General features: G+C 41.2%; 1 protein-coding gene across 1 annotated transcript in view; it reads right to left on the bottom strand.

Annotated features, from left to right (window-relative positions):
* LOC122549951 (dynein axonemal heavy chain 5) overlaps positions 1-23803 on the bottom strand; it is a 366961-nt gene that overhangs the window by 59381 nt on the left and 283777 nt on the right. Inside the window, exons 66-70 of the mRNA XM_043690232.2 lie at positions 21924-22302; positions 13433-13704; positions 5804-5968; positions 3617-3884; positions 73-194 (exon numbers count right to left, since the gene is read on the bottom strand). Of these exons, the coding sequence (XP_043546167.2) occupies positions 73-194; positions 3617-3884; positions 5804-5968; positions 13433-13704; positions 21924-22302 (1206 nt within the window). The remainder of the gene's footprint in view (positions 1-72; positions 195-3616; positions 3885-5803; positions 5969-13432; positions 13705-21923; positions 22303-23803) is intronic.

The raw sequence follows: 23803 nt of genomic DNA, 5'->3' as shown, positions 1-23803 counted from the left end.
GAGGTTTAAATTTGTTCATTACAATTGGGATTACAACGTAAATCATGTTCTAAGGAATTAGAAGAGCTGTACCTGCACAGTTGTATGGAGAAATGCCACAGCATATAACAAAGGCTTCCACTGTGACATATTGCTTATATCCAGTTGTTCTTGGGTGATGCTGCTATAAGTACGTTTCAGACCAGCTTTCACACCTACAGATTTATAAGAATTTAGACAAGCAGTGAAATTATCATTTAGACTGATACTTAGTGGTACAGGGAATGTAAAAGCAAATGAATCAATGTCACTCATGAAAAAAAGCGAACTAAACCTTGCAGCTTATATTGTAATCTTTCAAACTATGGAAATTTCAAATACTGCTGGCAAGTTCATTTCCTTGGAAGTCCAAAATATAACATTCTTTCTAAAACACTAAAAATTGAAAATGAAATGAGAACACTGATTTCACAGTATGCAGATCTTCCAAACTCTCAAGTTCAAAAATATATTCACACCATGAAGTGTGTCAGTCACCCTTAGGACTGAATAGCTCATTACAATACATAATGATTTAAGCAGCCAGTTTATAGATTCCCTTAGTGCATGTTTGTTGAAAGCATATGTTTACTTTGCTACTATTCACCAAAAAGAGCCAGTATTCTACTTCATCTTTCATGTAATCTTTTTCCTTACTTGAATATTATTTTTTCCGTTCATGTAAATGAATGGGTTGCTTCATGGCAATAAAGGAGCTATATATTTGTGAGTTCTTTATTGGGTCCTTGAAAACAAACCAAACAATTAAATTTGTCTCTTTAACTCATTTCATGCTACATTGTCATGTGAGTGAACTCATCTCAATATGTTTTACATAAGGAGTGTTGCTTTAGATTCAATCATACTTTCAGTAGTTTTATCTAGCCTCAGACTATTACTATTACAATGGGGTCAAGCATATTATTAATGAAAGTTTTACGAGGAGCAATTCATGGCCCCCCAAAGAATCATATGTTGTGCCATTCTGAAGTGAATTGGTTAGTTCATTTGGATGCACAACTGGTTTGTGATGCAGAGTGATATCAATGACATCAGTTATTGATAACATCACTGGCTGAGATTACAATGAAGGTCAAACTCGTCCCTTATCTGAAGCATGGTGACTCTCAGGTTAAACTCACCACTAGTCATCTCTCTCTAGTGAGGGAATAGCCCTCTGGGATGAAGATAACTTTACATTTGCTATTTGATCAAATTTATTCCTGGAAGTCTTCATGGTCAGACACAGTAGAAATGTCCAAACTGATGAACTGAACAATTTGCACAAAAGAGCTAAAACTCAGGCTACTCCAAGTCTGTGAGAAAAGTCAAAAGCTCCCTAGAGATACAAACAAATGTGTGAACATATGAAAATGATAGGAAAATACAGTCTACTCCATCAAACCTACTCCATCGAAAAACTACTCTGACACACCATTCGTATAGATTATAGATTCGTATAGACTACATTACAATGTGGAAACAGGCCCTTCGGCCCAACAAGTCCACACCGACCCCCCGAAGCGCAACCCACCCAAACCCCTACATTTACCCCTTACCTAACACTACGGGCAATTTAGCATGGCCAATTCACCTAACCTGCACATCTTTGGACTGTGGGAGGAAACCGGAGCACCCGGAGGAAACCCACGCAGACACGGGGAGAACGTGCAAACTCCACACAGTCAATCGCCTGAGGTGGGAATTGAACCCGGGTCTCTGGCGCTGTGAGGCAGCAGTGCTAACCACTGTGCCACCGTGCTGCTCACAATGTGCTCATTTAGAATATCTGGGAATTCAATCTCCTCAATTTAACAAGATCCAGAGCACTGTGGAAAAGTTTGTCCAAGACTTTGCTTCACAATTTCTCCATGTTTGTATTGTACCAATTCTATCACTTTAATTTATCATTTATTCATGAGTGCTCTGGCTTATTATCTGCTGATGTGTCATCCTGATCTGGTTTCTTGACTTTTCTTTTTAAACAATGATAGTTTGCCATTGCCTTCCACTCTTAGGGGAAGATGTAAATGCTTCCTCAGCCAGATAAAGACTTGAACTCCCATTGTTAGCATATTCTGAAATACATGGCAAACCATTTAGACAACTGAGCTATCTAGCCCCGCAGAGCAGTGTGTAAGCTCATGAATCTCACTGTTTCCAGCTGTTCAGATACCATCTCTTCTAAGAATGGTGAGATTTCTCTCCTCCTACTGGAGGAGAGTTCTGGCAAGACTTTTGGATTGTCTGATAGAATTTCCATAGCCAAAAAGAACCCTGTATTATCAAGGAGACACATGCTAGTTCCATTACAGATGATGGTCAGTGAAGTCCCTTAGATATGAGCATTTTTTTCTTTTTTGGGGATTGGATTGGATTGAGTCAAAGCTTTCCATTCCTCTTCTACCAGTTTTTGGAATGAACTGAAATAGTAGGCAGAAAAGAAATGGACAGGTTTCTGTGCTGTGCCTCAGTACCTTTATTTGAATGTTGCAGGATAGTGAAGATACTGCTGCCAACTTTGCCGACTGGGTCATTGGGAGGGAAATGTAGTTTTGGATAGGAATGGACTGGAAACCTCAACTTTTCCATCACCCTTTTCAAGTCCTGCTGAGGGTCTAAGTTCATGAGAAGTGTCAGAAAGTGTCATATAGTTATATTAGACTGATGCTCCCATTTGTGGCTTGTGTTATTTCTGGCATAGGCTTATGATTGTTGGAGATCAATCACCATCACCCCAGGGCTTCACAAATAACAATTACCTGCTCTAATACAGATCACTGGTAGCACTCTTAACACAGCACAGCTGAGATGCATAGTTCAGCATAAAGTACAGGGACTTCAGGAGGTTTTTGTACTGCAGTGATAGTGTCCCTATCTCTGAGCATTAGAGGTCTGGCTTCAAGTCCCACCTACTCCACAAATGTACTGTAATAACATCTCTGAACAGGTTGATTACAAAATATCTACTAGAACTTCCTTATTATATAACTACAGAAGGACTTTGGCCAGTCACTGCAAAGTATTTGTGCTTTACCAAAGAAAGAAAAGTTATTCCGTTGCAAATGGATTAGATGAAGAATAACAGCAAATCGTAGTATCTATCCTATGAACATTTGGTAAGGTAGAAACAATTTAAAGGTTATTGTAGCTTTGAGAAATCCCACCACTGTTAACAGCCCATTGTCTCCACTATTGACTCATAGAAAAGTAACAGTTTGTTTTTTTTCTAAGAAAATTCAATGCTGCACACACAGGCTCAGAATTATTTAGGAGCTGTTCCGCTCTTTCATGCAAGTTCACAGGAAGTCAGATTTTTCTTTTATTCACTGAGGAGATGTAGGCGTCACTGAATTGCCCATCCCTAATTGCCCTTGAGAAGGTGATGGTGAGCTGACCTCTTGAACCACGACCATTTGGTGTATAAACACCCACAACGCTGTTAGAGAGGGAGTTCCAGGATTTTGACCCAGCAACATTGAAGGAATGGGTGAAAATCACATTTACTTGTTTGAAAGGACTTTACTTCATACTTCCAGTGAAGTTACAGTAAGAGAATGGGAGCAGCTCCAAGAAATTTCTTGAAATTCTCTCCTACCTTGAGGGGGTTCATTGGTAAATTTAATAGATGATTGTAATAAGTTGATGGGAAACTTTGAATGGACCTCTGTTGTGATCCAGGTTCGGAATCCATCATGCATTGATTCTGTTGCAGTGACTGTATCTAAAAGTTCATCCAAGAAATTCAAACCCAGGTGGCAGTTCTGTAAAAGGAGCCAGCCACCATCCTGCATGCTCTGAGTCAGTAAACGTCTTGCATGGATCTCCTGACCCTGACCCATAGAAATGGCACGGCAGGGCACATTCTAAAGAAATGCAAAAAGGAGCTCGTCTCTTTGTACTCGTAGCAATGTAAAATTGGTTCACTCAATCTACAGCTTTACACTTTGAAGCTGTATACTTATAACTTCAAAGTATAAGTCACTTATACAACTACTTCTCATTTATACAACATCAAGAGGTAATAAAAATTTAGCATGCATAAAACAAACATGAAATTCATATTTTCATGAATTAAATTGCAACATTATACATTCCACTTATTTGTATTTCGAATAAACATAACCTAGATCAAATGAACAGATGGTTGTTGTGGTTCTGTTCGCTGAGCTGGGAATTTGTGTTGCAGACGTTTCGTCCCCTGTCTAGGTGACATCCTCAGTGCTTGGGAGCCTCCTGTGAAGCGCTTCTGTGATCTTTCCTCCGGCATTTGTAGTGGTTTGAATCTGCCGCTTCCGGTTGTCAGTTCCAGCTGTCCGCTGCAGTGGCCGGTATATTAGGTCCAGGTCGATGTGCTTATTGATTGAATCTGTGGATGCTGGTTCGGAAACTGGATCACTATAAATGCCGGAGGAAACATCACAGAAGCGTTTCACAGGAGGCTCCCAAGCACTGAGGATGTCACCTAGACAGGGAACGAAACGTCTGCAACACAAATTCCCAGCTCGGCGAACAGGACCACAACAATGAGCACCCGAGCTACAAATCTTCTCACAAACTTTTACAGATGGTCTTAAAATATAAATATAGCTTTGTAATTGAATCGAATAAATTATCACTTCAATGCAAGTTGATGAGCTGAATATTCCCAAACTTTAGCTGTCTTAATATTGGGGAGTTTCAGGGAGGCCTTCCCCTTTGTAAACCCTAGTGATTTTTCTTATGCAATGTTGTACTCATGACTCAGTACATATGCATTTGCCTCCACTACACCACTCATGCTCAGCAGCAACAGACATGCACCCCAGAGCCAGGACATTCCAATGTTCATGCCACCAGTGCCACATTTAAACCTCACCGCTGCACCACTTCATATGCTGCAAGTCAGGAGTTGTCCTTCACAGTGTGTCCCTGTGCAATTCCAAAGGAGATGTCTGAAAGAGGCAAGTTGTTACCTTGCTATGCTGACAGAAACCTGAAGTTTCTGTAGGATAAATAACAGAGAAGACGGTCATCCTCCTTTCTCAGAACCACCAGAAGAGACCACGGTACCAGATGCTGCTCCAAAATTTCCAACTGGGTCAGACCATTTCTATGTACTGGAGGAACAAGCAATCATGCCACAAGAAGGTCAATGACCTTCTGTACTCTGCAAGATTAAATGCCACCATCTTCTCTCAGTTACCTTATACTCACTCTAACTTCACAACTGCATTCATCTCCTACCAAGTCTCATGGACTACAACTCTCATTATTGCAGAGTTCATTGTTCATTCATCAGTGCTCCTCACCCATTCCAGGATCCCCCAGACTATGAAACTTTCAGGCCCCGCTGTGCTTTCTAATCAGTCACTCATGACACTTTACTTAAGTATCATGAGCAATGGGATGGGGGGGTTGGTTGGTCGGGAGTGGCATGTTAAACTCACTTCACATGCCCTTTCCTCTCATAGAGACAGGGTGGCAGCAGCAGATGCCATATTCCATCCCATTACTCCTTTTAGTCTTTCAGACTTGATCATTTGGTTGAAGCAAGTTTACTGAGCTATTGGAACATACTGCAAGTATGATATTGATTAGCATGTGCTATATAACATGTCCAGACCCTTTACTGATCAGTGCTGGCAAACATGAGGCCTAAATGTGGGATGGAACAGCTGAAACAGTTAGCCCAAGATATGTCTCCTATAAGTCAGCAGAGAGGTGTAAAATTAAGAAAACAAGCATAATGATAATAGAAAATTTTTTTAAATTGCTGGATCTCGTCATTATTTTTATAATATACCTTGGTCTTTGCCAAACGTTCAATACTTTCTGTAGGATCAGAACCCATGGAAAGGAAACACACCATAGGTGTTCGATTATCACTTTCTACCCACATTGCTTCCATATCTAGAATAACTCCTTCTGCATATTTTGTTCCAAGTGAAGCTGCAATGTAATGACGAGCCTGAGAAAAGTAAAAGTAGTGGAAAATATGGATATTGTCAAATGTACAACAGAATATCATAAAGAACAGAGTTAGACAAACAAATACTGGTCAACAGTATTGAAAGATATTCAAACAATTACCTCAAATGAGACACAGAAAATAAATCAAACAAAAATCAACAGTGCAGAGAGCTGTTTGATCTGAAATAAATATTTAATGATGGAAATAATCCAGTCAGGTCAACATTTCACAGCTTTTATAGGATTAATTCATCATGGGATCATAAGACACACTAAGAGATAGTACAGTAGGTCATTCAGCCCATTAAGTCTGATTCACCATTTGCCTTCCCACCAAATTTTTTTGTCACTTGCAAACTTAGATTTAGTGCATTAACTTTCCTCATCAAAGTCATTAAGAGATATTGTGAATAATTGCGTCCCTAGAACTAACTCCGTGGCACGCCACTACTTAAAGTGTGTCATCCTGATAATGCCCCCCTTAAACCAATGAAACAAAATGAAATACGATTTCAGAATGATCACTTACACACATATTAGCCATACACATTATGTAAAGCTTTACGTCAATTTCAGTTCCTCAATCACACCTTTCTCTTCTCTTATGTACCTCCTTAGGATTGAGGATGACTCTCTTTCAGTCCAGTGTTGCAGGTGTGAGGTAACTATTCAGCCCAATACTGCTGGCCACAATAAGATAAATAGTCCTTTAAGGGGTGGGTATGTGGAATGTCCTTTCATTATTAATACTTAACCTCCATCTGGACCTTTGATGACCCTTTTTCTCCAGTTAACATTCAAGATTCCCAAGAGACAATGGTGGTTTTGCCTATTTTTTTAGTGAGGCTTTAAGGTTGAAGCATTTCCTCTGTCTTTCTGATAACTTTTTGCCTTGATGTAATTTGGAGTAGAGAGTTAGTTTTGAAAGTCTTATGTCAGGCACATAGTCAATGTGGTTCCCCCCAGTGCAGCTGATTGGTAGTGGCTAGACCCTCAATGCTAGGAATATTGTTCTGAGAAAAGACTCTGACAATGGAGCATAATATTGTGCCATTGGATTTGTAAGATTTTGTGGGAGCATCACTGGTGACATTTCTCAAGAAACTTGAGAATTTAATGTCTTTGTCTCCGATACATGCATGAAAGCTAATAACACCGCTGCGTGAATGAGATGTAGGTTTCCAATTTGAGATCTTGATGTAGTCATTATCATCTTTAGGCCCTTATCAGGCTCCACCTGTCTCGATGAAATCCTGTCCCATTTACACATATACATGATACATCCTCCATCACCCGCAACTGGTTCTCCACTTTTCAGATGCTGCCATGGGCAAGATATTTGTAATTTTTATGGCAGTTAGTACAAATGAATCTTGTTATCCTTCATTATCCTCTGTAAAGCAGCCCTTACATGTTCAGTCTGCATAATACTTTCATCCCAAAGTTATACCTGAACTGCCTACGAATGGGCCTGGTCCACCTCTGCCTATCCACACCCAACCATTACTTTCAGCACTGCTAGAGAATGATAGCTGCCCTTCTTGTGAAAGATTAGAATGTATGCATGTGATTGGGAGGCTGCTGTTTGTGGCTTTTACAGATTATTTGTCTCTAAATACACAGGGATCAATTCCCTTCCCTGCAAATGCATTAACAGGTACCCGTGGGATGGCTTTATTCAGTTCCAGGGTTGACACCTTCTTGAGGATGCGTGCTTTTTGTACCTAAGCACTTGTAAATAGATCGAAGTCCCCTCCTTAGCAAGCTTCAAATGTTCCGAATCATTCAATTGATTTTGGGACAATTTTGGGATGGATGGATGAAGTAAACTTTGATTTAAATTCTCTATCCTCCCCTTTTTGCGTATACTTCCACCTACATCAAACCCATTACAGCTGATGGCTTTATCCTTTCCTGTATTTTCTCCTTGACTCATATTCAATTTCGTCCTGTTTCTATAGCCCTGTCATTATCTGTCTGGTTACTTTAACTCTTGCTCCTTATCACAATCAATCAAAGATTCCCATTCCAAGCTTGACTGTCCCTTGGTTCCCTCTAATTTTCTTAATAATGTGTGGGCCTCCAAAGCCAGTGTGCAGCAGTGAATTCCAGAACCAGCACGTAATAGAATGTTTTACTCAGCAGAGCTGAGAGAAAGCAACCTACCCCATCTGATAAACATCTTGAATGTATGGTAAGGTTTGTGAATCTATTTATTTCCCATTTTCAGCTAATAAAATTGTACATGTGAATTTAATTCCAGTGGGGTTACAGTTAATGAGTATTTATGACATCCTAATGAATGCAAAACTGGCCTAAAGATTTCTTCACACCTTCAGTCTAACCTGCTGTGTGGAAACTAAAAATTACGTCTCCTGCCCAATTAAGTTTCCCTGCCCATCCTTTCAAAAAGCTCCAGGCGGGTCCTGAAAATTACACCTGCTATCCTAGATTTCACTGCAATGGTAAAGGAAAAATGGTGCTCACTGTTCACTATGTTGAAACCTGCCCTTCTGGGCTTTGGGAGTGTGAACCTGCTGTCATCAGATATAGAGTCATAGAGATGTACAGTATGGAAACAGATCCTTTGGTCCAACCTTTCCATGCTGACCAGATACCCAAACCAATCTAGTCCCACCTGCCAGCACCCGACCCATATCCCTCCAAACTCTTCCTATTCATATACCCATCCAAATGCCTCTTAAGTGTTGCAATTGTACCAGCCTCCACCACTTCCTCTGGCAGCTCATTCCATTCACATACCACCCTCTGTGTGAGGTCTCTTTTATATCTTTCCCCTCTCATCCTAAACCTATACCCTCTAGTTCTGAAATTTCTTCTCTCAGTGAATCTGTGGAATTCTTTCTCACAGACGTCTGTTAAGGCTGGGTGACTGAGTATACACAAGGCTGAGATAGACAGATTTTTAATCAGTAAGGAAGTCATGAATTGTCGGAAAAAGGAAGGAAAGCGGAGTTGAGGATTATCACATCTGCCATAATCTGAAGGAAAAGTGAAGCAGTTTTGATAAGCAGAATGGCCTACTTCTGTTCCAATGCCTTTTGATCTTATGGATAATTCAGCTACACTACCAGAATATGCTGCTATTTCCTGTTAATAATGTAACTCATGTACAGAAAGCAAAATTGAGATTTGAAAAGAAAGAAAAGGGATAGTGAAAAGACAGACAATAAAAAGAAAGACATTGCAGCAATTTCAAGTGTCTTAAGATCTCCAAACTAATTCAATTTACACTGAACAACAATAAAGTTAGATTTCAGGGCCTGAGTTTATTCAGCACTAATTATGAGTGACCACAATGTTAAGAATTCGCTCACACTTGAATGCTCCAGCCACAAGATTTTCTGTAGTGCTTAATGAATAACTAGCAAGTAAGTACTACAAATCTGTACACTTTCCATTGACTGGAGGTATAGTTATGCCACAGGTAAAGAAGTAGCAGGGTAACCTGGACTTCATCCTCTGGATTTGCGCATTTAATTATGCACGAGTTAGATTTACTCTATTATAATAGTGAATGTTATTAATCTCAATATAATTCTCAGTGCAAAATCTGGGCTGATTAAAGTAGAAAAGGCAAGTTAACCTAAGGGTGCAACATAATTTGAAGAAAATCCGTAAATGGTAAAAGAAATTGGAAATCAAATTCAATATAGACAGCTGGAAGATGCTAGAGATGAAGAAAAGGTTACAGCATGTGCACTCCATAAATGATGTTGAAATAGCTAGAGATAAAGGTGAAAAAGATATAAGACTTGACACAACTGCATACCATCAATCAACAACACAGACTGTTGGAAGTGCAGGAAATATTATTCAAATTATATTGTATTCTGGTCGGCTGACACCTTGAGTACTGTAGTCAGTTCTTGTCATTGAAATGCATGAAAGACATTCTAGCACTTGAAGCAATTTGGAGAAGTCAATTACTTTTTAACCTTGAAAAGAGGTAACAGAATATGAAGCCATATAATATAAAAGTTCAGTACCAGTATAGATACAGGAAATCTGGAAAAATGTTTTAAAGTGGGGTCACAAGAGAATGGAACAAAATTAAAATTAGGAAAAGAAAAATGAAGATTGGCATCAGGAAATATCTCCTCGCACAAAAAGTCATCAATATGAAAATGAACTTCCAGACAAAATAACAAGACAAAAAGTCTGAAATCATTTAGGAAGTGGTCAGATAACAGAACACGGTACAATCTGTAGACATAGAGACATAGAAAAGAAGGACAGGAGTAAGCCATTTAGCCCCTCATGTCTGTTCCATCATTCAGTGAGATCATGGCTGATCTGTGGCCTAATTCTATACACCTGCCTTTGCCGAGTATCCTGTAATGTTTCAAATGTTCCAACATTATCCCTTTGAGAATCATCACATTATAGTCTTTTCTCGATGGCTGAACTAAGAATAAAATAGTAGTTTTGTTCATCCCTATTTATTATCTGGTTTTGCAATGGTGTACTAATGTCCTGAGGGAAACTTCCAAATGCATGGGTGGCACAGTGGTTAGTACTGCTGCCTCACAGCGCCAGAGACCCACGTTCAATTCCCACCTCAGGCAACTGTGTGCGGGTTTCCTCCCACAGTTCAAAAGATGTGCAGGTTAGGTGAGTTGGCCATGCTAAATTGCCCATCGTGTTAGATGAAGGGGTAAATGTAGGGGAATGGGTCTGGGTGGGTGGCTCTTCGGAGGGTTGGTGTGGACTTGTTGGGCCAAAGGGCCTGTTTCCATACTGTAAGTAATCTAATCATTTTGTGGGAGTTTTGCTGTGTCTCTCATTGCATGTGCTAGCATCTTATGGTCAGGGTAATTTGCTGCTACCATTCTTTTCCCTGACTGGGTTTAAGCGCTTTCTTGGTTTACGGAGATAGGGGAAAACCAGTCTTAATGAGAAGAAGCTTATGTCCCAAACAAGATGTATTGCATGGCAGAAACCATAAGAAATAGAAGTGGAATTAAGGCCATTCGGCCTATCGAGTCCACTCTGCCATTCAATCATGGCTGATGGGCATTTCAACGCCACTTACTGGCACTCTTCCCATATCCCTTAATTCCTTGCAACATTAAGGACTTATCAATCTGTGCCTTGAAGACATTTAACATCCCGACCTCCACTGCGCTCCATGGCAGTGAATTCTACAGGCCCTCTGGCTGAAGAAATGTCTCCTCATTTCCATTCTAAATTGACCCCCTCTAATTCTAAGGCTGTCCCCATGAGTCCTAGTATCCCTGCCTGATAGAAACAATTTCCAGCATCCACCCATTCTAAACCATGCATTATCTTGTAAATTTCTATTAGATCTCACCTCAACCTTCTGAACTCTAATGAATACAATCCCAGGATCCTCAGCTGTTCATCGTATTTAGGCCTACCATTCCGGGGACATCCATGTGAATCTTCACTGGACACGTTCCAGTGCCAGTATGTCCTTCCTGAGGTGTGTGGCCCAAAACTGGACACAGTATTCTAAATGGGGCCTAACCAGAGCTTTAGAAAGTTTTAGTAGCACCTCATTGCTTTTACGTTCCAACCCTCTTGAAATAAATGACAACATTACATTTGCTTTCTTCTCCATGGACTCAACCTTCAAGTCAACCTTTAGAGAAACCTGGACTAGCACTCCAAGATTCTTTTGTACTTTGACTTTATGAATTTTCTCACCGTTTATAAAATAGTCCATGCCTGTGTTCTTTTTTCCAAAGTGCAAGACCTCACATTTGCTCACACTAAATTTCATCAACCATTTCTTGGACCATTCTCCTAAACTGTCTAAAACTTCCTGTATCTCCCCCATCTCCTCAGAACTACCTGCCTGTCCACCTAACTTCGTATCAGCAGTGAACTTCGCCAGAATGCCCCCAGTCCCTTCATCCAGATCATTAATATATAAAATGAACAGCTGTGGCCCCAACACTGAACCCTGCGGGACACTACTTGTCACTGGCTGCCATTCCGGAAAAGAACCTTTTATCCCAACTCTCTGCCTTCTGTCAGACAGCCAATCCTCAATCCATGCCAATAGCTCACCTCAAACACCATGGGCTCTCACCTTACTCAGCAGCCTCCCATGAGGCACCTTATCAAAGGCCTTTTGGAAGTCTAGGTAGATAACATCCACTGAGTTTCCCTGGTCTAACCTACTTGTTACCTCTTCAAAGAATTCTAACAGGTTTGTCAGGCATGAACTCCCCTTACTAAATCCATGCTGACTTATTCTAATTTGACCCTGCACTTCCAAGAATTTAGAAATCTCATCCTTAGAATTTTACCTACAACCAAGGTTAGGCTAATCGGCCTATAATTTTACGTCTTTTGTCTTGATCTTTTCTTGAACAAGGAGGTTACAACAGTGATTTTCCAATCATCTGAGACTTTCCCAGACTCCAGACTGATTTTTGAAAGATTACAACCAACACCTCTGCTATTTCTTCAGCCACCTCCCTCAGAACTCTAGGATGTAGCCCATTGGTGCCAGGATTTATTATCAATTTTTAGACCTTTTAACTTCTCAAGTACTTTCTCCTTTGTAATGGTCACCATACTCAACTCTGTCCCTCGACTCTGCTTTATTGTTGGGCTATTACTCATATCTTCCACTGTGAAGACTGACAAAGTATTTATTAAGTTCTTCAGCTTTTTTTTAAATCTCTCATCACTAACCTTTCTGCATCAATTTGGATCGGCTCAATCTCTATTTTTGCCTCTCGTTTGTTTCTTATGTATTGAAAGAAACTTTTACTATAATTTCTAATATTACTGGCTAGCCTGCCTTCATATTTGATCCTCTCCTTCCTTATTTCTCTCTTTGTTATGCTCTGTTTGTTTTTGTAGCCTTCCCAATCTTCTGATTTCCCAGTGCTCCCCCTCCCTGGGTAATCTATCGTTTCTTAAGGGCATACCACTGTACTGTGGCCTAATTTACACCCAGAAACTCCTGCCATTGTTGCTGTACTGTCTTTCCCACTAGGCTCTGCTTCCAGTCAATCTTCGTCAGTTCCCCTCTCAGGCCCCTGTAATTACTTTCATTAACTGTAACACCATTATCTCTGGTTTTGCCTTCTCGCTTTCAAATTGCAGACTGAACTCTACCATATTATGATCGCTGCCTCCTAAGTGTTCCCTGACTTTAAGATCTTTTATAAAGTCTGGTTCAACCAGCCACAAGCTACATTAGTAAATTAGACATTGCCAGCAAAACTTTTGGGAGACCTGCAGATATTCTACAAGATCCCCTAACCAAATCCTTATGATATCATCAGACTGTGTGGAGCTTAAAGCAGTTTCTAACATTATCCCTTCAACAGCCATTACTTTAAGCAATATCACTCACTTGTGAAATAAACATTTTGTTGAATAATGGGTATGTATGTAGCATATATGGTGGTGCAATGAGGAAGCAGACTACAAAAACTTAACTAATGTATACATTTACCTGAGCAATTGTACGATCTGGACACCAACTACGAATTAGAAGGAGTTTATGAAAAGTGTCCAATATATTATCATAGTCATCAGGGAGAGCAGCTTCTTCTGGAGCTTCATTATCAAACCATTGCTTCCAAGCTTTATCATTTTTTGCCACCTGTACTAACAGTTGAGTGAATGGGAATGAATGAGAAAGCTGCACCAAATTTAGCCAAGTCATGTCAAGGATCCATTTCTTTGGTTTAGGTTCCACTGAATTGAGATCTAAAGAGGCACCACCTGTGCAAATAAATAATGTATATTTGATTATTACCAATAAACTGAGAACAATCAACTGCTAGAAGTTTCATTCCTATTAGTTTTGAAACCAAATCCAATAAAACGATCTTTTGAAAATACATACAATTTAGTTACCTTCCCTATCACAATGGAGCACCTTGTGGCACTTGCCAAAAATCGGAGATTTAATTCTGTGTGAGGGACGCATGAAAACTGGAAACTAGGTTGATGAAGTCTTGGGCAAGGATAAAAAATAGCACCATTGCTATTAATGTACCAGAAAGAGAATGGGGGAAGGGATGCAAATAACTCGTGGATTGTACACAAGTCAATATAAGTTTGGAATGCAAAATTAACATACAATCATTAGAGCAGGTGCACAAAAGAGCTGTAAAGATTATGTAAAATGAGAAAAAGAGATAGTTTGCGTTGATTGAAAGAAAGTGAACCAGCCCACTGTGAAATACACTTACATATACAAGAATTTGTTGCACTTGGTACAGGTTAAGTCTTAGTGTATGCCAGCATGAGCTGTATAATGGCATGCTGTGTGGAAAAGGGAAAGAATGTTACCTAAAATGTGTGCAAATATTTAATGGTTCAATGATGAAATTTGTAGTATTTTGATGGTGCTATGAGGAAAACATTACTGCAGTTGTGCTCTTTAGAGCCTCAGAATAAAAGGACTGAAATGAGGAGTACAATCCTCACTCGAAAGGTTGTGAATCGATTGAATTAAAGACCATTGAGGGCCGTTTATTCATTCATGTTTTGGGGATTTGAATTATAATGCAGCAAGATGATGGTGAGCTGGAAAATCAGCCATCATTGTTAAATGGTGCAGCAGCCTCAAACTGCCAAATGGCTTTTTGCTGCTCGTATTTTCTAAATTCCTACGCTTTGCAAATCGTATAAAGAACGCCTTCATTTTAATATAGCATTTAAACTACTTCAATGTTCCAATCATGAGAAAGTAATAAAAAGCATTTACAATGTAGCAATGCTTATGTTGGCCATTTTACGACATAGGCTTTATATCATTTTGGCAATGTGAAGACAGGCCAATGCACATTACATTCATAAAATATTACAGCTAATAAACATTAGTGCAATAAACTAAAATGGTTCATCAGAATACTCTAAGTTCCCCCAAATAAGCTGTTAACATATTCTATGTTTCTGGTTTTAGCGATGGTTTATGCTAAACAAGGGTCACATTGGACTCAAAACATTAACTCTGTTTCAGAACTCTACAGATGTTGCCAGATGTTGCCAAACCTGTTGAGCTTGGAGAAAGTGAGGACTGCAGATGCTGGAGATCAGAGCTTAAAATGTGTTGCTGGAAAAGCGCAGCAGGTCAGGCAGCATCCAAGGAGCAGGAGAATCGACGTTTCAGGCATGAGTCCTTCTTCAGGCATTCCTGAAGAAGGGCTCATGCCCGAAACGTCGATTCTCCTGCTCCTTGGATGCTGCCTGACCTGCTGCGCTTTTCCAGCAGCACATTTTCAAACCTGTTGAGCTTCTCCACCACACTCTTTTTTTATTTCAGATCTCAAACATTTTCAGTGTTGTGGTTTTATTAACCATCAGACGTACTATACTTGAATTTCCAGAATGGATTTGATAAGAGCCACAACAAAGGTCATGGTGAATCATAAAAGCTTGTGGTGTAGGTGTTTTAGCATGGATGTATGACTGGCAGAAAACAGTTTATATAAATGGGCCTTTTTTTCTGATTGGCGACGAGTAGAGTTCCACAGTTATATCCAAGCCTTTGACAAGGTCTCACACAGGAAGCTGATAAAGAAGGTTCATGGGATCCAGGGTAACTGGAAAGTTGGATCCCAAATTATTTAGAGACAGGAGACAGAGGGTGGCAATAGGAGGCTGTTTGTGTGACTGGAGCACATTGTGTAGTGGGATACCACAGGGATCAGTGCTGGGTCTCTTTTTGTTTGTTAGATTCATAAATGATATCAATAAGAATTTAGGAGGGATGATAAATAAATTTGTGGATGACATAAGGGTCGGCTGGGTGGTTGAAAGTGAGGAGAAAGGTGTTAGGTTGGTCAGGTGGGCAGGTCAGTGGAAGTTGGAATTTAACCCTGATAAATGTGAGGTGATGCACTTTGGAAGGAGACACAAAACAAAGGAACGCTCATGAATGGCAAGACACTAAGAAGCTTAGAGGCTCAGAGGGATCTTGAGGTGCTTGACTATAGATCCCTGAAGCTAGTAGGATAGGTTAACAGAGTGGTTAAGAAGGCATACAGAATGCTTGTCCTTATCAGCGATGGCACAGATGATAAAAACAGGGTGGCTATGTTGTAACTATATCAGACTTTGGTTAGGCCACAGCTGGAGTACTGTCTGTAGTTCTGGTCACCACTTTTGGAAAGATTTCATTGCACTGGAAGTGGTGCAAAGGAGATTCACCAGAATCTGCATAGGATGCTCTTCAGATGGTTGGTACACACTCGATGGACCGAACTGCTTCTGCCTGCACTGTAGCAATTCTATGAAAGTGAGCGGCCTAACTGTTACTGCTGATGCAGGTGTGGTGGCACAACAGAGAGGGCATGCAAGTATAGTGGTGCCAGGAGCTGGGCTGGGTGGGAATGAATAAGGAAGATGTTGCACATGAGACTGGTAGAGCATGAGCCTTGGCAGGAGGTGAATGTAGTAAAACAGACAGAGCGAGTGGGAGATATCAGAGGGAAATGGCTGGAGTGGAAAAGGATATTGACTTTCTTCCTACATTGCTGGACATTCTTCCAGATGGCAGAGATTGCTTCAAGCTAGGTGCTAACCTCCCACAGGCTGGCATGGTCTGGTGTCATAGTTTCCACAGCAGGACTTAGGAAGGAGAGAGTCCTATGTTTGTCCAGCAGGAGTTCCCAGGCGCCTGGCCACAATACAGGGTGCCACTTTTGCTCATCTGCCAATTCTGGGCAAATGTCAGGAACCATGCAGGGCAGTGGTGGCTAATTAATGAGGTGAGTATTGCAAATAGGCAGGGGAGGGACAAACCCTCAAAAAAATCTTGATGCAACTTGGGCTTAGCCAAAAGAATGCAAAATTCAACCCAGGATGTTTTTGACACTATTTTAGTTGACATCGATAATAACAAGTAGAAATATTAAAACTCATCATGAGCTACAAATCTGGCGAAGCTGTGTGAGGGAGGGTACATTCAGCTAAACCTCAAAATTAAGACATTGTAGGAAGACTTGATCACAATTGAACAACAATGGATCAGAGTCGAAATTCATAGTCCCATCACATCTGAGTAAGACTTTTGTTGTACTTCTTTTATGGGGAGTCAGTGTCACTGGCTAGGCCAGTATTTGTTGCTCAAAGCCAATCACCTTTGAGAAGTGCTGGTGAACCAGCTTTATAAATAGCTGCGTCCAAATAATATTGATGTCACCACAGTGTTGTTAGGGAGGGAGTTCAAGGATTCTGAGGAGAAAGTGAGATCTGCAGATGCTGGAGATCAGAGCTGAAAATGTGTTGCTGGAGAAGAGCAGCAGGTCAGGCAGCATCCAGGGAACAGGAGAAGCCCTTCTTATGCCCGAAACGTCGATTCTCCTGTTCCCTGGATGCTGCCTGACCTGCTGCGCTTCTCCAGCAACACATTTTCAGTTCAAGGATTCTGACCCACTGACAGTAATATGTACAGGGTCCACATCAACATCATAGTGGTGTGTGACTTGCAGAGGTTCTTGCAAGGGACAATGTTGTCTTGGGTATGCTGCCTTTGTTCTTTCCAGTGTCTGAAGAATCTGGTTTGGATAATGCTGTTGAGGGAGTCTTAGCAAGCTGCTACACAGTATCGTACATATGACTGTCAGCATGCATCAGCGGAAGTGAACATGTAAGGTGTTGGACCATTCCAATGAGTTGTTAGGATTGATTAAAAGGTCAATATTAGCTTAAATAATGAGGGTAATTAAACAGGTGACTTTGGTTTGGAACCGAGGTAAAAACAAGGACTGCTGATGCTGGAAACCAGAGTCTAGAATAGAGTGGTGCTGGAAAAGCACAGCAATTCAGGCAGCATCCGAGGAGCAGTAAAATCGACGTTTCGGGCAAAAGCCCTACATCAGGAATAAAGGCAGAGAGCCTGAAGGGTGGAAAGATAAATGAAAGGAGGGTGGGGGTGGGGAAAAAGTAGCATAGAGTACAATAGGTGAGTAGGGGAGGGGATGAAGGTGATAGGTCGGGAGGGAAGGGTGGAGTGGATAGGTGGAAAAGAAGATAGGCAGGTAGGAGAAGTCATGGGGACAGTGCTGAGCTGGAAGTTTGGAACTAGGGTGAGGTGGGGGAAGGGGAAATGAGGAAACTGTTGAAGTCCACATTGATGCCCTGGGGTTGAAGTGTTCCAAGGTGGAAGATGAGGCGTTCTTCCTCCAGGCGTCTGGTGGTGAGGGAGCGGTGGTGAAGGAGGCCCAGGACCACAATGACCTCAGCAGAGTGGGAGGGGGAGTTAAAATGTTGGGTCGCAGGGCGGTGTGGTTGATTGGTGCGGGTGTCCCAGAGATGTTCCCTAAAGCACTCTGCTAGGAGGCGTCCAGTCTCCCCAATGTAGAGGAGACCGCATCGGGAGCAACGGATACAATAAATGATATTAGTGGATGTGCAGGTAAAACTTTGATGGATGTGGAAGGCTCCTTTAGGGCCTTGGATGGGGGTGAGGGAGGAGGTGTGGGCGCAGGTTTTGCAATTCCTGCAGTGGCAGGGGAAGGTGCCAGGATGGGAGGGTGGGTTGTAGGGGGGAGCGTGGACCTGACTAGGTAGTCACAGAGGGAACGGTCTTTGCGGAAGGTGGAAAGGGGTGGAGAGGGAAATATATCCCTGGTGGTGGAGTCCGTTTGGAGATGGCGGAAATGTCAGCGGATTATTTGGTTTATGCGAAGGTTGGTAGGATGGAAGTTGAGCACCAGGGGCGTTCTGTCCTTGTTATGGTTGGAGGGGTGGGGTCTGAGGGCGGAGGTGCGGGATATGGACGAGACGTGTTGGAGGGCATCTTTAACCACGTGGGAAGGGAAATTGCGGTCTCTAAAGAAGGAGGCCATCTGGTATGTTCTGTGGTGGAACTGGTCCTCCTGGGAGCAGGTACGGCTGAGGCGGAGGAATTGGGAAAGGAAAGCCTTCCACTGCTTGGATTTTCCTTGCCTCACATCTGGGTTTGCATTAGAATAATTCATGGAGGTATACTGTGATAATTAGTCTAACAGCTCAAGTATTTCAGTATGTCATGAGCAGTGAACATGAAACAGAACACTGAAAAGAGGGATAGGTTCACAATGATATGATTTAATTGAAAGTTGCTTTACGTCTTTTAAGATCTTCATTAAAGATTTTCCTTGAAGGCCTCAACCTATATTGAGAGTTACCCACAGGGATGGCATTTTGAGCTGAATTGAAATGTGCAATCAAAGCATTTGCAGTGTAAACGACAGATTAAAGACCTTCAGTTGCTATTCTGACTGAATATATTTTCCAGTTTGTGTTTAAAAAACTTTCCTCAAATACATTTGAAGCACAAAAAGATCAGGTATCAAAATCCTTCATAGAAAATTGTACTTTGTACTTTTTGTTAGAAAATAAGAAAAGGGGAATGCGAATTAAACAGAGCAAAATAAAAGGAGAAATAGAGAAATTAAAAGCATGATAAAGAGGTCACAACAATTCCAAGGCGATAAGGATGGTATGGGAGAAAATGGTAGCACATGGAAATTCAGAAATCCTAGATATGCCCACATTATGCCACATTTAAGTGTGTTACCCCATTCTAAATGATATTTTGCATCAGCTCTGCCTGGCAGCTAGTCAGATTGATAGGCTAACTGGCGACATGGCAGAAAAAACAGCAGCAGGGAAACCTTCAGGACAATCCCTGGCAATCACACAAGATCTGGGCTGGCAGGGGACTGTGAAGGGATGAGGATTGATCAAGCTGCGGCAAGGTTTGAGGAGGGCATAAAAGAGCAGGACTTGACAGGGGGGGTCATTCAGCTAAGAATAAAGCTAAGCGAATGATTGGGGATACGGGAGGCGGGTTAGCTGATGGTGCGGTAGACCAGAGACATGGGTTGATGGTTCCCGTTGAAGACAGTGAGGAGTGGCCACAATCGGTAGAAATGGGGCCGAAGGTTTTTTTTTAAACTGAGGGGCAAGGAGCAATACTCTTGCTTCTCCTCGTTCACAAGGTGAACTCAAAAAAGCTCTTCACTTTGAGGCTGACTGGCCCTGTCTCCATCTTATTCCTGATGCCCTGGAAAACCAGTCTGTTACTGTTAAAAAATAAATCAGACTCTGAATCTTACTGTGAGAACATGATTGGAGTATTATAAGGAAGCATTCCACTTTCCCAAGAAAAGATCTTCAAGAAGTAGCAGATCCTATGCAGTTAGTTCAAGACATGTTCCCTCATTTTTGGCCTTTAACCACCCCTGGACCTTTCTTTTGATCATGGGGGGATCAAATCCAAGTATGCAATTAAAAAAAAAACTATCATTTAGGCGACCTCTATTCAGTCCAGTCATGTTGGGAGCGACAGTACCTTTATCCTAAATAAGATTCCTGGATAAGAGTAGCAAAGATTAAGACTTCTTAATGCACAGAGCTGGTAGGCACAGAATTGTCAAGGGAAAATCCAAAGACATTTGGGCTGTTACCTTTGGAAGATTATCAGTTCTTTTTGAACGTTGTTGTCTTATCAAACAAGGCAGAATCATAAAATCAAAGAATCAACACAGAGAGGGGCCAGTATGCCCATTCTTTGTAGAACAATCCACTCCATCCCATTCCTCACCCTCTATTCCTGTAGCCTGTCAGTGCCCATCCAATTTCCATTGGAAATCTTTGATCATCTCCACATTCACCAGCCTCATTGGCTGCAAGTTCCAGGTATCACCACACATTACGTTAAAAAAAGCTTCCTTATAAAATCCCATTTCAATTACCAAAATCTTAAAATTGTGCTCCCTAATCCTTGTGTCATCAGCTAATGAGAACAGAGTCTAGATTAGTGTGATTAGATTAGGCTTTTGCCTGAAACGTCGATTTTCCCGCTCCTCGGATGCTGCCTGGCCTGCTGTGCTTTTCCAGCACCACTCTAATCTAGACTCTGATTTACAGCATCTGCAGTACCCACATCTGCCTAGCTAATGGGAACAGTGGTTTATCTGAAAGTAAAATATCTTCATACTGAATCTCTGAACTGAAACTTGCAGTCAAGCAAATGGCTTCATATTTCTTCATTCTGCTGCTGTACAACATTCAACATATCTTAGGGTCAGTGAGTAAAGTTAATAACTATTCATTTAACAGCTTATTTAGTTCTTTTAAAAGGTGCTATTTAAAACAGACTTCTTAAAAAAACTGATCAGAGAGTAAAGTTAATTCCTCGATTAAAACATTTAGTTCTCAATACCTTTGCTGGATGTTATTTTGCTGGAACAGTGATGGACATGAGACAGCTGACCCAAGCATTTTCAGATATGTGTAAAATGATCTGACAGCATAACACCAGCTAATTACTTCATCGCTCCCCCATGCATTCACCCAGAAAGTCAATAATGTTCCAGTACCATTAATAGCAATATAACACTTCAATTATTCAGTTTAATCAAAATTGATGGTAAGTGCAGAACTAGACCAAGGCACTAACTTCCATTAGTCACTCAATACAGAGTTGTATTTTAGCCTGACATGATCATATAAACACATATATCCAAACTTGGAAATATATTGTCACTGGTTCAGTTTCCTGGAACTCCCTACTTAACAGCACCGTGGGTGTATAGAGTTGTATAGGTGTATATAGGATATAGTTGCTCCCAGATTTTAGTTTTATTGACAGTTTATATCTCACTTTGTTAGTTCTATGATTATTTTTGGTACCTTGAAAAAAAAGTCAAGTAGGTTAATCCGAGATATAAAATAGATGAGTGTGTTAACACCTACACCGTGTAATATGACATTCAGAAAGTTAGTCAGTCACATAAATGACAAATGAGGATGGAAACTGATTTGTATCTAATATGAGTAGCCATAAGTCAAAGTCTACTATCACTGTTGCTGCATCTAATGCCAAATAATTAACTTTTGGCATTTGTTTACCAGCTGCTTTCTGAATTGAATAACAAAGTTCAGCTTCCAATATAGATTTTATCAAAGGTACTCTAAATAAAGTTACTAGTGAAGGTTACCTTTTATTAAAGTCTGGAAATCTTCATGAGTAATCTTCTTGGACTGTAGATCAATCTTTAGTGCCATAAGCAGTGTAAAGAGGAATTTGTGATTCTCATACAGACCCCGAGCTGTATACCTGAACACTTCATAGGTGAGATATTCAATGATGTTTGCAATTCGCTTCGAGGTGACCTGTGATTTTACTGATCTCTCCATGGATATGTCAAAAATACCCAGGAACTGTCGAAGGGATGTCTGGTACATCACATTCACTAGACTCATTTCAACAATGAGGAAGTAAAGATTGCTGCCACGTGAAGCAACAGGCCGATACTCCTCACGAGCTGTGTTAATCTTCAGCTCCGTCTGTGCAGCAGTGCTCAACTTTTCACTCACCTGGAAGCAAAATGAGGTTTTTAAAATTCTTAAATGATCTTACAACAATCAAACCAAGCGTGTGTTGCCAAGGCCAAGTTGGCTGCCAAAGATTACTGCTGGCCATCTGCATATGTGTAGACAATAGTGGTAACATCACCTCACTGTGTCAGACAGCCACACAATGCTGCCCTGACAATCTGATGTTCAATTATTCTCTGATCATCAACAAGTAAGGGTTTTAATGGAAATGGAGAAAAGGAAGTGTAGTTGAGGCACAGATCACTTAATGGAATAACCGGATCCCCTTAAGACTGATTACTAAACTTAGTGATCTCGGACTAAGCCCCATTCTCTGCAACTGCATCCTCAGTTTCATGACCCACAGGCCACAATCAGTGAAGATTGGGGACAATATTTCATCCTCACTAACACTGAACACTGGAGTCCCCCAGGAGTGTGTACTCAGCCCCCTACTGTACTCACTGTATACCCATGACTGCATTGCCAAATACCAGACTAATGTCATTTACAAGTTCGTTGATGACACCACCATAGTCGGTCGAATCTCAGATGGTGACAAAACAGACTACAGATGGGACGTGGAAGACCTGGAAAAATGCTGCACGGAGTACAAACTAGTTCTCAATGCCGGCAAAACCAAGGAGCTCATTATTGACTTTCGGCGGAATGTTACCCATGCCCCCCTACACATTAACAGCACAGAGGTGGAACAAGTGGAGAATGTCAAGCTCCTGGGAGTGGTCATCCACAACAAGCTTTCTTGGACTCTTCATGTGGACGCACTGGTTAGAAAGGCCCAACAATGCCTCTTCTTCCACAGGCAGCTGAGGAAATTTGGCATGACGGTGAATACCCTTGCCAAGTTTTATAGTGCGCCATTGAGAGCATTCCATCTGGACGTATCACTACCTGGTACGTCAACTGTCCAATTCAAGATCAGAGATGGTTACAGAGAGTAGTGAACTCGGCCCAGACAATCACAAAGACCCACCTCCTGTCTATAGAATCCATCTACCAGGCCTGCTCAAGGAAAGGCTGCCAACATTCGCAAAGATCCATCCCACCGTGGCAATGTTTTTCTACATCCTCTACCATCATGGAGAAGGTATAGAAGCCTGAACACACGCACCAGTCGGTTTCGAAACAGTTTCTACCCTACTGTTGTTAGAATACTGAATGCACTCACAAACTCTTAACATTCTCCTGGACCTGTGTTTTTGTTTGTGCCACTGTTTACCTATTAGTTACTTATCTGTGCTACTTAATTCTGTGATCTGCCTGTTTTGCTCGCAAGACAAAGCTTTTCGCTGTGCCTCAGTACACATGACAATAAATTCAATTCAATTCAATTCGGATAGTTTGAGTAGCCGAATGAGCTACTCTTATGAATAGCTACCAAGGGTGTTTTTAGGCTTTACATCCCACCTTCCCAAGCAGTGAGCTTGTTATACAGTCCTACAGCACTGAGAAAGGCCTTTCAGCCCATTGAGTCTGTACC

The sequence above is a fragment of the Chiloscyllium plagiosum genome, unplaced genomic scaffold (genome assembly GCF_037043375.1).
Source record: "Chiloscyllium plagiosum isolate Xiang-an unplaced genomic scaffold, Cpla_swu_hap1 HiC_scaffold_5, whole genome shotgun sequence".
NCBI classification, from domain to species: domain Eukaryota; kingdom Metazoa; phylum Chordata; class Chondrichthyes; order Orectolobiformes; family Hemiscylliidae; genus Chiloscyllium; species Chiloscyllium plagiosum.
This window is presented reverse-complemented; position numbering and strand designations above follow the sequence as displayed.